The 16,955-nt window shown below is 38.2% G+C and overlaps 2 protein-coding genes and 2 non-coding genes across 5 annotated transcripts in view; 3 read left to right on the plus strand and 1 right to left on the minus strand.

Annotated features, from left to right (window-relative positions):
• kmt2ba (lysine (K)-specific methyltransferase 2Ba) overlaps positions 1 to 8,224 on the minus strand; it is a 40,202-nt gene extending 31,978 nt beyond the window's left edge. For both annotated transcript variants that reach the window (XM_053684134.1, XM_017481848.3), the window contains exon 1: positions 7,843 to 8,224. In XM_053684134.1, coding sequence (XP_053540109.1) covers positions 7,843 to 8,151 — 309 coding nt within the window. In that variant the 5' untranslated portion in view covers positions 8,152 to 8,224. The remainder of the gene's footprint in view (positions 1 to 7,842) is intronic.
• A 948-nt stretch (positions 8,225 to 9,172) lies between these two features.
• Positions 9,173 to 9,244, plus strand: trnae-cuc (transfer RNA glutamic acid (anticodon CUC)). Its single transcript has one exon. It is a non-coding gene; the product is annotated as a tRNA-Glu (tRNA).
• Positions 9,245 to 10,343: 1,099 nt separating this feature from the next.
• trnay-gua (transfer RNA tyrosine (anticodon GUA)) lies at positions 10,344 to 10,430 on the plus strand. The gene is given in 2 exon segments: positions 10,344 to 10,380; positions 10,395 to 10,430. It is a non-coding gene; the product is annotated as a tRNA-Tyr (tRNA).
• A 1,774-nt stretch (positions 10,431 to 12,204) lies between these two features.
• nr0b2 (nuclear receptor subfamily 0 group b member 2) lies at positions 12,205 to 13,987 on the plus strand. Its single transcript, NM_001200794.1, is given in 2 exon segments — positions 12,205 to 12,807; positions 13,321 to 13,987. Coding segments are annotated over 2 exon segments (807 nt in total). The 5' UTR covers positions 12,205 to 12,251; the 3' UTR covers positions 13,572 to 13,987.
• Positions 13,988 to 16,955: the final 2,968 nt, after the last annotated feature.

Below are 16,955 nucleotides of genomic sequence, written 5' to 3' on the forward strand. Positions count from 1 at the left end.
CGCCTGTGCCCAGGGAAGTTTAACCGAGTTACCATGGCAAAAAAAAATATTGAGAAGCATTCTTTTCTATTTTCACCTCTAACTTACACTGAAACTTGGAGCCCGATCACTTGACGTGTGAGGGTTAGCTTAAAGCTAGCATATTCATATTATTAACATCCGTTCAAGGTTATACGTTGTTGAAATGGATGCCCGCTTGAAGGAATCACACGTAAATGATACTGCATTCGAATGGAGGTCAAAGCTCATAATTCCTGAAAACACCACCCTGAAGTCAGAACTCCTACTCGGGGACTTAAGACGATCCCCTCAACACCGAGTTCAGCAAGTGGCGTCAAATCAACATGGCTTAATGCACGTTGTGATGACATCACATGACGCGCCTCGGCCCAAATCTGCGGTCAACCTGACAAATCGTGATTTTTTCCGAATATCGCAGCGTTTGCTTGATTTGCGTTCGTTTCTGCGATCACGAAATCCTGGAGGGACTGACATTGGAGCGTTTTATTTATTGTTTGTCCACACCTGCAGAGAGCGTAATGAACATCTTGTTTATTCCATCTTGGTTATTTAGAAGGACATAAAATGTAAAACCTCGACAGTGTTGTGAAAATGAGTCTTTATTAGTCACATATACATTACAGCACAGTGAAATTCTTTTCTTCGCATGCCCCAGCTTGTTAGGAAGTTGGGGTCAGAGCGCAGGGTCAGGCATGATACAGCGCCCCTGGAGCAGAGAGGTTTCAGTGCGAAACCTCAGTGGCAGTGCTGGGGCTTGAACCCCGATCTTCCGATCAGTAACCCAGAGCCTTAACCACCAAGCCACCACTGCCCCCACTTGGAAATGTTCCAATATCGTGAGAACATTTTCGGCCATATCATCCAGCTCCAGCTACAAGGGCAGAAATAAATAAATCAAATTCAGCGCTTGAGTACAGCCCAGGTCACTTGGAAACAATGGAAATAACTTGCACTCAAACATGAAAATCTGAATTGATTACAAATCTACAGCACCTATTGTGTACAGTGATTTGTATAAAGTGGTGTGTCTCTGTACCCGAGTCCCAAGCTACATCGGTACAAAAGGTATCGTGTGTACTGTTCATGCTGTGAGCAGCCATCTTGATTTGACGTCACTTGCTGAACTCGGGGTTGAGGAAACCGTCCCGAGTTAGAGAGGAGGATTTCGGGGGTTTCCTGGTCGAAGGTTGGGAATTACGAGCTATGACCTCTTGTCGAATGCAACATAAGCAGCGAGGAAGGGATGATTTATTACAACAAAGTAATTTATTCTAGTTTTTAAGTTAACAAAAAATAAATACACATATACACAATACACGTAAAACACGCACTTCAGTTTGCTTTTGTTATTTCCTCAGCAAAATATCAGGAAATAAATTTGGGCTTTCAGAAATTGAAAAGACATTACTTTAATATCACGGTATGCTGGTGGTTTTAAAGTATGTCAGCAGAGTACGGTTACAGAATCCTGATTATTCAGATCGAGTACCCGTGTCCTTCTCCACTCCCACAGATACAGACATCCCGAGACAGCAGAAAGAGTTCTCTGGAGGTTTGAATGTTTGTGATGAGGAAATGACAAATCCAACACTCAGAGTTAAAATAAATATTAAAATAAAAAACCAGCAACACTGCATATTCAACATCAAAATGTACATGGGATACACGTTGCCAGAGGAAGAGAATTTTCTAAATCAATCCCCGTTTCTTCTTGTTAAGTTCTTCGTCACAATCTCATTCAAATCAATGTTTTTAAAAAGCTGAACAGTGTGCTCTGCTGAACAAGGCACTAGCAAAACTGCCCTGAAAAGCACTTGTTTTTCTCTTCATGTACAATCAAACTAATGTAGGCTGTCAAATACTTGCCTAAAGAAGTAGATATCATAGAGGATTACTAAAAGGATTAGACACCCGCATCTCGACCGATGCGTCTACATCAGAGCTTCTCAACCTTTTGTAACAAAAGCCTCTCGTCATGTGGCACAGCCGCTCCCCCATATTGGAGGGGACCAGGTAAATGATGATCCATTCCATATAAAATCTGTCTATATATAATCTAATCTACAATCTGTTTTGAAAGATAAATAGATTTTCTTTTGTGTTTTTGGTACTCTTTTTTTTTATTACATTTCATTACTTTAAAAAAATAATAACATGACTTTATAAAACTATATAACGGACAGGTATGGAACATAAATGATCAAAAATGTTTCTGAACACTATAACTACTTTAAACATGAGAACTAGGCTGTATAATGTGTAATGTGGACTATTTTACATGTAAAACATGTTGCATTTAGGGCTGCAACTAACGATTATTTTCATAATTGATTAGTTGGCCGATTATTTTTTCAATTAATCGGTTAATCGGATGGGGCGGGGCAAACTTTCTGTGCCTTTTGTTTGTTTGCTTATTTTAAATAAAATCCACAAACTGAGTGTTACAAATATAAATTCAGACTAAAACTTTACACAACTGTTTGTCCAAAACAGAAAAGAAAATTAATAATAAAAACTCACCTTCACTGCACCTTGTGGTTTCTGTTATTCACGGCCTTTAGACATATTTTACTTTTGATCATAGTATTTTAATTAGACATTACAGATCTTACTCGCGCTACACTCTATCACTGCGTCTACATCACGCGTGAGGAGTAACGCGGCCTCTTTACTAATATCTCTTCCGTTATAATAAACAACAGAATTTACACTGCAAGCACACAAATACAGCATATAATGACAATAAACTTAAATGAAATTAAACCTTTTAAGCAACTCGCGACCGCATCACTGTCATGTTTCCGTGCTCCACAAATTCTGCTTTATAAAGTTTATAAATCTTCCCGGCGGTGTTTAAAATAAAATGCCCCCCTGCCTTAGAAGACTTAGAGGTTACACACTTTCTTCCTCAGTCACATGACGATTTTGCCAACGTCTGATGGTGACTGAGATCATGTTGGGAAGAAAAGGTAATGCTGACAAACAGTAAACTGAAGAAAGTCAATGTCGGTGACTCTAATGCTAGCGTGCATATGATGTCATGCGCCGTCGACTAGGAAGTGGCTTATACTTCGGGTTAGTAAAAAAAGAAACGCTAGTGTTCCACTTGAGATGCTATTACCTTTCTAAAATACATGCACTAGTGCATAGTGTAACTGTACAGTACGTCATTTGGGACACTTTAGTATTTACTCTCCAAAACGTGTTTTCGGAGCTGATGTAACGTAATGAGGAAATCTCCCCCGTGCCATGCGCAGACCAACTAATCCATAATGAGATTCGTTGACAATTTTCATAAGCGATTATTATCGATTAGTTGTTGCAGCTCTAGTTGCATTACATTCATCTTGCATTCTAAAAACATTCGCATATGAATGAAGTAAACTGGGATGAAGGGTGCGTCTCGTTATCCAGGACATTGTTAAATCAATCAGTGGGACACCTGGCTTGCTTCTTTTTACATTCATGTCCATGTCAGCTGCCGTGCGATCACCGGGATGTGCTGCTCCGGCTCTCAGACCCTCACTGAACAGAGCAGACGCAGAGAGAGGTGTGAGTGCAGCGGGAAAGCAAGACCTCGCACTCACGGGACAGTTCTGGCCACATTTGGAAAGTCGCTAAGGTTTGTCCAAAAAGTCGCCAGATTTGTCGTTAGGTGCCCCGTTAAAGGGGTCTGAAAAGTCGCTAAGTTGGCAACACTGGTCTGCACTGACAGCTAGATAAAAGGCAGGCTAAACTCCGCATCTCCCCAGCAAAAAGAAAATACATAGGGAGAGGGAAGACAGGGTTTTTCATTTATACACATTCTATTAGGAAAAGCAATAAAATACATGGAGTACCCAAATGATGCTCCCTCTGGATGTTTTTTTTCTCTTGAGAACAATTTGTGTCCCCCTTCCGATCTCTCCGTGTTGAGAACAACTGGTCTATATAAACACTAGTTGGAAGAGATTTAGGATTGAACGAAAACGTTTTATGTCCGTCAACAGGCAGCAAATCGAGGGAACATCGACATAATTATCAGTTGGACTCAGTAAGAAACAAAAATAGGAGTAGGGAACAGTACAAGTATGGACATTCTTCTGATATTGCCCCATAATTTTCCCAGGGATGTAAACTGATGCATCAATTTAAAAATGAATGGACACAATCATCAGAAATTGTTCATATAAGCGTTTACATAAGAAATTTGGTCTTCATGAAAATGCTGTAAATTCAGAAAAACATTCGTAACCTGCGCATGCTCCTGAGGGTGTGTAAATTTGCACGGTTTATTGCACTTTTATATCTGGAATATACTGTTAAGGTTAAATTGTTTCTATTTTATTACGTTTACAGAGATGAAAAATACCAGAGAACATATTGTGAAAACCAGTCGTTTTATAGATAATTGGCATTAATTAAACAATATTTAAAAATAAAGAAAGGGAGCCAACACAAGCCATAAATTAAGAAAATTAAAATTAATCATTCAATTACGACAAAAGAAATGGTGTGTAAATAGAGGATGGGCCGGTCTGTCTATGCAGTAACCTGCAAACAAACTTATTATTATTATTATTATTAATAATAATAATAATAATATCACATATGAAATATTTAGATTGACATAGAAGAGAGTTAAAATAGCTTCCACTTCTGATTTACCCTGTGTGCTCACTTCATGCTCTCAGCTATCTGTGCACTTGACCTTTTATGGAGATTTGTGGGCGTCACCAAATGCAAATGAGCTGTGTCAGCACCGCACACTGCATTTCACATGATCAAGATACGCAAACAAGTCCAAAGATAATCAGCCTTTCTGATAGTTCTGTAAATCCAGCGGGAAATTTTAGCTGCTTGGTTTATGTAAATATCTAAACAACTTTAATAAAAATATTGATAAATGAGGCCCAATGTTGCTATGGCAATTATTTCATTCATGACACTGAAAGTTTAAATGATTCAGTCACAAGTGACCAGAGAGATTTATTTAACACTAGCTAACACCACACATAAGTTATGTAAACATTAAAGTAGCATGGTTACTATGGCAACCAGTAGTAGGAACGACTCCTACTGGCAACTTGGTAGTACAGCGACTTGCAGCGATTTAATCGCTGTATGTGTGAATGTGAACTATCTCTGGGATTATATGAAAGGAGGCCAACACGATGTAAATCTTCCTTTCACCTGAAGGTGGCAGCAGACCACATTAACACAGCTAGCTATACTGGAAGAACCTGTTTGTCTCAGACTACAATTGAAAATTAATTAACCGAACAAAATTTTGTTACGGCTACGGACAAAAAAATGCAAAGTTAACAGCGATAAGGCCGATTTCAATCAAAGAACAGCGAAGAAGTCTGTGAAAAATTGTCTTTATTGTTTAACCTTTTAATCTTTTGTTTAAAAAAAAAAAAAAAAAAACACAAAAATACTCTGCTCTCATGGATGTCAATCAATTGCAAACAACACAGGTTTATAAAAAATCTCTTTGTTAAATACAAGTATGCCACAATTATTGGCACCCCTATGAATTCATATGAGAAAAATATATTTGAAGTATATTCCCATTGATATTTAAAGATGGTTAAAACACCTTACTAGGAACAAGAAATTGTTCAAACATGACTTCCTGTTTCACAGGGGTGTAAATATGAGGTAACACATTCACCAAATTCCATTAATCACTCATAACAATGGTTAAGACCAAAGAATATAGCTGTGATGTGCGGCAAAAGGTTGTTGAAGTTCACAAAATGGGAAGTGGCTATAAGAAAACAGCACAAGCACTGAAAATGCCCATTTCCACCATCAGGGCAATAATTAAGACGTTCCAGTCAACTGGAAATGTTATGAATCAACTTGGAATTGGACACGTGTCTATATTGCCTCAATTTTTTTCTCAAAACTTCAATCCGAAGTCACCTACATCACCACAAGTTGTTTGGAAGGGTTTCAAGAAAAAAGCCTCTACTCTCATCCAAAACCAAACTCAAGCATCTTCAGATTGCCAGACACTACTGGAACTTCAAACGGGATCCGGAGAGATTCTGTATGGAGGAATGGTCTCAGATCCCTTGCCCTGTATTCTCCAACATCATCAGGCATCATAGGAGAAGACTCAGCTGTTATCTTGGCAAAGGGATGTAGCACAAAGTATTGACTAAAAGGGTGCCAATAATTGTTGCACACCTATATTTAATAAAGTTTTTTTTTATAAACCTGTGTTTGCAATTGTTTGATATCCATGAGAACAGTATTTTTGTGATTTTTTTTAACAAAAAATCAAAATGTTAAACAATAAAGTAGAGCTGCAACAACTAATCGATAAAATCGATAATAATCGATGATGAAAATCGTTGTCAACGAATCTCATTACCGATTAGTTGGTATGCACGCAGCACAGGAGAGATTTACTCACCACATTACTTCTGTTCTGAAAACACGCTTCGGAGAATAAATGCTGTTGTGTCCCACATGAAGTACTATACACTTACACTATGCACTATATGCCATCTAGTGTGTGGATTTTAGAAAGGTAATATCATCTCAAACATATCATTTTTTTACTAACCGGAAGTAGTAAAATCCTAGTCGACGGCGCTTGACGTCATACGCACGCTAGCATTATCAGACACCCAGAGTCCCTGACACTGACTTTCTTCAGTTTACTTTCTGTCGGCGTTAACTTTTATTCCCAACATGACCTCAGTCCTCATCAGACAGAGGCAAAATCGTCAAGTGACTGAGGAAGAAAGTGTGTAACCTCCAAGTCCTCTAAGCCAGGGAAGCATTTTAAACACCACTGAGATCAAACAGTGATGCACAAGCACAAAGTTATGTTTATATCCAAAATGTTCCACTGTGAGTAAGGGGCAGGGGAAACTGGTACAAGCTGCCTAAAAGATTTCATTTAATTTAAGTTTATTGTCATTATTTGTTGTATTTGCACGCTTGCAGTGTAAATTCTGTTGTTTATTATAACGGAAGTGATGTATTAATAACGAGGCCACGTTGCTGATCACGCGCAGTGTAGACGCACTGATATAAAGTGTAGTAGAAGTAAGATCTGTACTGTCTAATTAAAGCACTATGATCAAAAGTAAACACAAGTAAAATATCTCTAAAGACAAGTAACAGAATCCACAAGGTGCAGTGAAAGTGAGTTTATATTATTAATTTAGGACTGTAGTTTAATTCAGTGCTTTTTGTGCATCCATAAAAAGTTATGCATAAATACTATTTTATATATATATATATATATATATATATATATATATATATACACATACATATACACACACACACATATATACATACATACACACAAATATACATAATTATATATAAATTATTTTATTCATTTATTTTAGTTTATATTGTATGTAAGTATTTATCTAAGTACATGAAGATGTCTATGGTTTCACGTCAAACTTAATACAGAAAACACATGCACCACAGCTACAGGAAGCCATCCTAGAATTTTTTTTGTGCAGGAAATGAAGACTGGACTCCAGCAGTGGAACTGGGTGTCCATACATTTAACTTCAGCAAGCTCTAACAGGTTGTTGAGCCACCAGGCGCTCACAGGAAGTAGAAAATCGACCCGTTTTGAGGCTGAACCTGCTAGTAATGCTGGGTGGTGTCTCCACTACAGAAACAGTACCGTTATCACGCGCCAACAGAAAAATACACCCCGGCAAAGCTCATAAGCCTCCATCAGATCTTCTAATAACACTAATGCAGAGCGTGCTAAGGGTTAGCTATAAAGCTAATCAGGGCATCACAAAAAAAGGCGTCAAAATATTTCTAGCTTTCAGATTCCATGTAACTTACCTCATCGCTGCCGCTTGTGCAGAAACCCGCGTCGCTCTGAAGCGCGAGCCGCTCATTGATCCTCAGCAGGCGCAGCAAACACGGGTCCTCGCGCAGCGTAACCTCAACGCTAACGGGCCTCGGCTCTCTCGGGCCGCCCGCCGCCGCCGCCGCTTCCAGCCCCAGCCGGCCGACCCTCGTCCGCCTCCACGTCTTCTGACGACCGCGACACGGCCACGGCCGCCCCGGAAAGCGACACCGTGCCGGGGTAGACGGACTCGCGCCCGCGAAGACAACCGAGGCAGGAAATCCGCCTCCAGCTGCCGCCATTATTATCCCACGACAACAACAACGACGACGACGCTCCGCTTCGGGGAGGAACAAGATGGAAAGGCGCGCAATTGCGCGTGGTCGCGATGCATCCTGGGAAATTTAGTTTTTTTTGTTGTTCTACACCACCACCATGACGCTAGCCATTCCTACTCCAAATTCCTAATCCAAATTCCTAATCGTATCAATATAAACATATTCTTTCGACAGAGCCAAAGGTTCTGACATAAATGAAGGCCCTCTGTGTGTTTTCTTTGTTTCTTAAAGAAAACTCCAAAGCAAAATGTTTCTGTTTATTTGAAACACTGTCCACTTTAATGCGGCACACAAAATAGCCAAAAGTATGTGGGCACTTGACCATCACACCTTCACATTTGTGCCTATTCTAAAACCATGAGTTGGTAAACGTGAACAATGTACATTTTAGTAAACAATTATGACCGCAGAGTGGATTGATGATGAATATTACTCATTTGGCTTGAGTGAGTTCTATAGTTCATTTTAATTTAAACCATATGGACCTGCGTTCATGACTATTGAGATGATATTTTTTTCTGTAGGTCACTAAAAGATGTTAGACTAAAAACACACTCATTGTGGACGCCTGGCATCACACTAATTCCAGATTTATTTCCCTCTTTGCTGTTATAATAAGCAGACTTCTTCAGGGAAGTCTGTTCAGGGAAATGCCTCACACCTCCAGGGTTGGGGGTTTCCTTGTGCTGCAGGGGTTTCCTCCCCCAGTCGAAAGACATGCATGGTAGGCTGATTGGCATGTCAAAATGTCCGTAGTGTATGAATGGATTTGTGAATGTGTATGTGAGTGTGCCCTACGATGGGTTGGCACCCCGTCCAGGTTGTACCCCGCCTTATGCCCGATGTTCCCTGGGATAGGCTCCAGGCTCCAGGCTCCCCGTGACCCAGTGGGATAAGCATTATAGAAAATAGCTGGGTATTAAGTGGTATATTTTACTTTGTTAATGCCCCTTCATGTCACTAGAGGAGCATTTTTCTCTGTAACTCCCTGGTGGTCTAGTGGTTAGGATTCGGCGCTCTCACCGCCGCGGCCCGGGTTCGATTCCCGGTCAGGGAAATTAGTTTTATTTGAAATGAGAGGGAGTGTAATTCATTTATATGTCGTCGTAACAAAGTTAAAACTGTTATTTGAGCCGTATTTGAACCAGAGATCTAAGGCTTTCGTTCAGTGTATATATAAAATACGTTCTTACAATACAGGACAAAGCCTTTTTTCCCCATTTAAAAAGGATTTCTCATTTGGATGAATACAAACGTTGACATTTTATCAGATTCTATATAATCTGACACAGTTTCATCTTATTATAAAACACAGGAATGTGGTACTATTAAAATATGTATACACTTTATTTAAAATTTAATCAAAACAACATTTCTTTGTTCAGTTTGAAATTAGTGAACCACAAAGACTTTTTTTCATAACGTTTTTTTTACCCATCTTTATTGAGCGCACCAATAATTTTAGTGACAGTAAAATAACTTTATTAAAAGAATTGGAATATATCCAATTTCAGAGCTACATGAGAATATATCTAGAGGCAGTTACACTGTTTCACCACGAGGCAGTTACACTGTTTCACCACAAGAGTTCAGTAAAGTGCCACGTGATCTTCCTGCACTTGAACTATTTTGTCTCCACTGGATAAAATCATGGAGTTAACAGTAAGACCAGAAACGAAAAACAAGTTTGGACACCATATGGTAATTTTTTTGGATAATATGTTTTCTTATATTAAAGACAAACAAGGTTACAATATGAATAAACCAGAATAGGCAATAAAACCTCAATATTGGAATTTGGAATATTGAGAAATTAATTTACTGCTTTAACAGAAACTGGAGTATACTGAGCTTTACAGGAACCACCATTAGAACTTCTTTTTGTTTGCTTTTACATTTCTTAAAACAGATCAAATACATTTATTTGTTTCTACAGTTTGAAATCGATATTTTCACCAGCCTGAAAAACTGCAGATTAAACACTATTAAACAACAGAGCGTTTTCTTTTCCCCTCTCTTTTCCCCCTCATAGTAATTTATTATATAAAGCATTTGTTGGTTGCTGTAACACCCCGTATATGGGCGCTCTCTGATGACGTCAATGTAATAACTATAGAGGTGTCGCTTGCTAGCACAATTACCAACGATAGCATTTACCTTCGATAGCTCAGTTGGTAGAGCGGAGGACTGTAGGTGGTTAAATAGTCATCCTTAGGTCGCTGGTTCGAATCCGGCTCGAAGGACATTTTTTTTTTTACTTTGTTACGACGTGACATGAATGAGTTATTTTTCATATTTTTCGAGTTATATTTTTTTTACTTCATTATTTTTCCACAGTAGGGAATCTATACATTACTGACCGTGCACAAGATTAACATTAACCGTTTTGATGGTTGTAATGGGAATTGTATGGTAATTTTTTTGCCTTCTATTGGAGGTATGTTATATCTAGTGGGTACCATTATATATGAATATCGGTATTGGTAATGGCTTTAATGTTTAGCTGATGGTTTGTAATGGTATTTGTAGTGGAAACCATTAGAATTTCTGTGATGGTTTTTATCTGGAGGGTTTTCAGGAAGGGCTGTGAAATGGAAAATGATAAAATATCACTTTCAGAATCAAATGCTAAAGTGGTCCTCATGTGTTTTATATTACGCATACAGACCCAGTTCTATTAATGACCTGTGTTGATTGTGGAAACCGAATACATGCTGACAATCACCTCTTAGCCACATTTGAATCTGAATATTTGATATTGATTGACATGAACACTGATGCTTTATATATAACCTGAATAATTATTCTCCCTTGCTTTACTGGCAGTTTTCAAATAGAGATTCCAAATACAAATGTGCAAATGCCACACTTGAAATCAACTCTCAACCTTTTATCCACAAAATAATGAGTGAATAACACACACCTGTCCATGGAACAGCTAAGCAGCCAATTGTCCAATTACTTTTGTTTCCATAAGAAGCTGAGCCCACATATAAAAAGCACTGTAATATTGATTGACATGAACACTGATGCTTTATATATAACCTGAATAATTATTCTCCCTTGCTTTACTGGCAGTTTTCAAATAGAGATTCCAAATACAAATGTGCAAATGCCACACTTGAAATCAACTCTCAACCTTTTATCCACAAAATAATGAGTGAATAACACACACCTGTTCATGGAACAGCTAAGCATCCAATTGTCCAATTACTTTTGTTTCCATAAGAAGCTGAGCCCACATATAAAAAGCACTGTAATTCCTACACCACGACAGGTCTGAATCAAGAATTCAACAGCATTGTGATTAAAAACCTGTTTAATTCCACTGCCATGTGTGTGTGTGTGTGTGTGTGTGTGTGTGTGTGTGTGTGTGTGTGTGTGTGTGTGTGTGTGTGTGTGTGTGTGTGTGTGTGTGTGTGTGTGTGTGTGTGTGTGTGTGTGTGTGTGTGTGTGTTACGTTAATAACCTAGCCTACATAGCCTATATAAATGGCTTATCAGTGTTAGGTAATGTTACTGTAATTGTTTTTCAGATCAGTCTTGCTCAGTAGGTCTTCTCACCTGTAAAGTAACACACATTTTCATATATTTACATACACTATTTTTACTTGAAAAAAAGAAGTGTGAGTTAATGCCATACATTCATAAATAACTGAACTCAGTGCATGATATCATCTATACACAGTGGCCATGTGACTCTCAGCATTAATAGCTGTTATGATTAGATCACCGGTAGCTCAGAAAATGTTGGCACGAGGCCCATTTATGTAACCTATGTAATAATTCTCTCAGACCTTGGTGTCCTGGTACAAGCAGGGTTAATGAATGGCAAACATGATAAATGTCATTCACCCCACTTTCCACGGTCTCATCGCTGCTGAACTGGATAAGACTAATGGCCTCCACGTGGCAGAGGGGTAACCCAGTGTGTGCAGTCCAGGGTCACTGTGTTTTGCTTACAGGTCAAAGTCTGTCACTATAAATAAGAGTCTGCATAGTCTTTTGAGCTAGGATATATCTGAGAAGACATTCAATTCTGTCTGTTAATGCACTTAATAAAGCATGTATTCATCTGAGGAGGCTAAAAAGGAACGTTATTCTTGGAAATTTAAGGAGGAGCGTTCCCACACCATCCTATTTCACATCCTAAACAGTAAAGACAGCTGTTCTCTGGCGGCTGATGGTTGGAGTTCTCTGATGCACAACTGTCACTGTAAGCAACAAAGACTGGTTTGTCTGAGGAACCCAGAGAGGACCTGCCAGGCAGCTACAGAAGTGTTGCTGAAAACCATGTGTTTCATGAAAAGCCTTCCTTCCTTTCACCACCTACCAGGTTTGGATCAATTTTTACTTCTTAGGAGCCACTGGGTGCCGCTCTTCCTACTGGGTCTTGCACAGGAGCGTATAACTTTCGAGGTGGCAGACTTCCCCACAGCGAGCTTCCTTCGCAAGATCTTGCTGCATGACCAAAACACTGACAGTGAGCAGGAAACTAAGGATTTCCCACTGAACCTGGCAGCTGTGCATAATCTCAGATCATGCTTAGACAAACTCTGGAGGCTTGAGCTCACTCCTGAAGAATATGTATACCTCAAGGGTATTATATTATTCAATCCAGGTGAAATTCTAAGCACTAATATTCTGTAAAGCTCTATTTATTTTTACATTTCATAGTAAAATTCCAAATATATCTTAGCTCAATATTAGGAATTATTAGCAATAGAAAATCATTGTTTATATATTCAGTTGATGGCATGTGTTTAAGCACCAAATTATATCGAGTTATTGTATACGGAGGTAATGGAACTAAAATGACCAACATTTTGATGTTTTATTTGTTACTCTCATCATTATGACCATTTCTTTAAGTGAAATATTTCAAGTATGTTTTAAATATTGTCATATTAATGACAATATGACATATATGACATATTGTCATAATAATATTTTAAAATAAATGCTCATATTTGATGAAGAACATTTAGATGTTTTTCAAAGTCATTTTCAAATATAAAAAGAAAACTGTAATCCAGACCCAATCAGTGGATCAATCAAGAGATTTAACATTACAGCAGAATCATAAATAAGTTATGTTTCTATTATTTATTTTGTTTTTAAAAATCTTTTTCAGATGTCCCTGAGCTGATAAACTGCAAGCTCATTGAGGGGCTTCAGATGGAGGCTCAGCAACTTCTACATCAAGTCATTCATAAAGTTCACCCAAATGACCACAGTCGATTGACAAGTGTCCTGCTAACAGCTTCCTCACTACACACAGTAACCCAAAACTTTGTGACAGAACTGTTTTTCAGACGTGTGATTGGTCAGACAGACCTCCTAGAACTACTGACTGAGATTCTTTTCAGTACAGGACTTTTTTGACCAAGAAGGAGTCCATCACATGGTACTGTATTTTGACTTGAACTCGAATGCAGTTTGAGTGATGTCCACTTCCTTCTTCACTAGTATTTTCCTTTCTTCCATTATATCACCATCACGTGGAGCTTTCTTTTTCACGATTTCATACTGAAGTTGGAAGAAATAATTTTTTTTTTTTTTGTATTAATTTTGTATTTTATCCTTGTCTACTTCTGCATAAAACTTTCACTACTTATCACGATGAGGAGTAGCCAAATTTCAGCTTCTCTCAGCCATGTCATCTTACACGTGGATATAATGAGGTAGTTTATTACGACAGCAGTACAGGCTTGTATAAGCTTATACTATCTTGAGTTGACGCCTTATTTGTCCGTTCTGTTTTCTACACATCTTTGAATAAATAGAAGATTTTTTCATGATATTGGTAATTTTGTATTGATTTTGTCTTTGTTTAATCTCTACCTTATGGTTACTTGTCATTATCTCATTCCACTTCATGCCACCGTTATAACTATAGAACAACATTCAGTTATCAGAAAATACTTCCAGAAACTGACCTGTAGAAACTTCAGTATACACTGCTATCAGGTACAGTGGATATAAAAAGTCTACACACCCCTGTTAAAATGGCAGGTTTTTGTGAGGTCAGAACTTTTCCCACCCTCAATGTGAAATTGTAATGTATAAAAATGAATTGAAAAACAATCAGAAACATTTCAGGGGAAAAGTAGGAAGAAAAAAAACAACTTGCAATAAACTGGATGTAGAAGTGTGCACACCCTTTAATAACTGGATATATGGCTGTGTTCAGAATTGTCAGTTATCAAAGAGGTAACTCTGGACTTCAGTTCCCATCAGCCACTGCACTGTACTACATGTCACATGACCACCTGCACCTGAATCACTTAATGAGCACACTCATATATAGCCATTGTTTGCACTGCTTCTCTGTCTTACGTTTGTCTTAGACCACCGTGTTCCACGTTAGCATGTTTAATGATCTTGTTAGTTTATGTTTAGTTTTTGCCACAGTTTATGCCAAGTTGTCTTAGTACTGTCGTTTGTTTGTTAATTAAACTATTTGAAGATCTGCGATTGCTTCCACCTCAACCTTGAAACGTGACAAGAATGAACCAATCACATTCAGTCTCCTGTTCAAAAGTAATTATCATACAGCTGTCATCAATGAAATTATTCTGATTAACCCCAAATAAAGATCAGCTGTTTCTGTAGTAGTTTCTTCATGTCTTCTTGGTTTTATCCGAGTTCTGAAGACATGGTCCACAAAGAGCTTACAAAGCATGCATGGTATCTCACTTGTTGAAAGATATCGATCAAGAGAGGGGTATAAAAGATTTTCTAAAATTACATTAGATGTACCATGGAACACCGTAAAGACCGTCATCAACAAATAGAGAAAACGGAGCACCACAGACATCACCAAGAACAGGACATCCCTCCTAAATTTACAAAAGGAGAAGATAAAAACTTACAAGGGAGGCTGCCAAGAGACCTACAGCAACATGAAAGGAGCTGCAAGAACATCTGACAGGTACTGATTACTCTCTGCATGTGACAACAATCTCTCATATTCTTCACGTCTGGTCTATGGGGTTGGGGGCTAGATGGAAGCCCTTCCTCGCAACTAAATCACCCCAAAACATTTGGCAAAATGTGCTATGATCTCATGAGAACAATTCCAAAAGGTATAATAATGCTATAATTCCAGAAGAACATCATACCCACAGTGAAATGGTGGTGGCAGCATCATGCTTTAGGGCTGCTTTTCTTCAGCCAGAACTGGGGCTTACATCAAGGTGGAAGGAATTATGAATAGCTCCAAATACCAGTTGATTTTAGTACAAAACCTTCATTTATCTGCTAGTAAGTTGAAGATGAAAAGGAATTTCACCTTTCAGATCGTTAATGACCCAAAGCACACATCCAAATCAACACAGGAACGGCTTAACCAAAAGAAGATAAATGATTTTGAATGACCTAACGAGAACACAGACCTGAATCCAACTAAAAATCTGTGGAGTGACCTAAAGCGAGCTGTGCACAGAAGATGCCCTCACAATCTGATGGATCTAGAATGGTTTTTTTTTAAGAAAGAGTGGGAAAATATTGCCAAGTCAAGATATGCCATGCAGCTAGACTCTTCCACAAAAAGACTGAGTGGTGTAATAAAATCAAAAGGTGCTTCAACAAAGTATTAGTTTTAGGGTGTGCACACTTATATAACTAGAGTATTAAGTGTTTTATTTTCCCCTATAAAATTTTTCATTGTTTTTCCACTTAAGTTTTATACATTGTAATTTCACATTAAGGGTGGAAAATGTTGACAGGATCTATCTTGGTTTAATTTTTTTTTACATCACAAAAAACTGCCATTTTAACAGGGGTGTGTAGACTTTTTTATATCCACTGTATGAGTGTTTTTTGCCATGCGGCATTATTTGGGGAAAAAGCTCTAAAGTGAAGTGGAAATTGCTGTTGACGCTTATATAGTGACTGAACAGTGAATGACCCAATGCACGTGCGGGTATTATCTGTTAAACACATTTATTTTCCCATCACTCTAACTTGTCAGACCAGTTGTGTTTGTATACTGTATATGTGCCACTGTTAGAAACTTTGCAGTCAACCATGTTATTTATCTTCCTGACTGATCTGGGTTTTAGTTTATCACATGGCTATAGTTTATGCCCTTCCAGCTGTGTCATTTATTTGTCTCCTTGCATTCACATTCATGTACTGCAAATTTATAAGGAGTGGCAACATTTGAAGTGAGATACAATCTGTTTCTTTATCACCACCTCACAAGCAGCTATAACAACCTCACAAGCAACTATAACAAGGATCTGTAGTCTCAACAGAAAATAAGAGCAACGTTTTGGAGATTATTCAACACATCCCTCTAGGAACATCCCGGATGTACAAACTGAAATTGCCTTCAGACATGAAGACATCAAACACACTGTATAAACATGGGTGGATGAAAGGAAGGCAGAGTTCAAGGCAGGTCAATGGAATTGGTATTGGAATTGGAGTCTTACATGGAGTAAGAGGTTAAGTATTTTGCAATCAGACAAGTATATTAAAGAACACAAACTTAACTTTCTAATATTCACTGGTATCTGAAATGTCAGGAACCAATGAGAAAATGTTCAACAACTAACATTTAATACTATTTCATATGGTGTTAATCCGAATATGTTGAGCAAAATCCGCAGAAACATGATACAGCAGCTGAGAAAACATACAGAACGTAAACATGAACATGTAGAACATATGTTGTAAATAATAAATACATTAGTAATTAAGTATATGTATTTTACCCTTGTTAGTTCCTGACTTTTCAGTCCCAGAAAATAGAGTCTATAC

The sequence above is a fragment of the Ictalurus punctatus genome, chromosome 12 (assembly GCF_001660625.3).
Source record: "Ictalurus punctatus breed USDA103 chromosome 12, Coco_2.0, whole genome shotgun sequence".
In the NCBI taxonomy this organism is placed as follows: domain Eukaryota; kingdom Metazoa; phylum Chordata; class Actinopteri; order Siluriformes; family Ictaluridae; genus Ictalurus; species Ictalurus punctatus.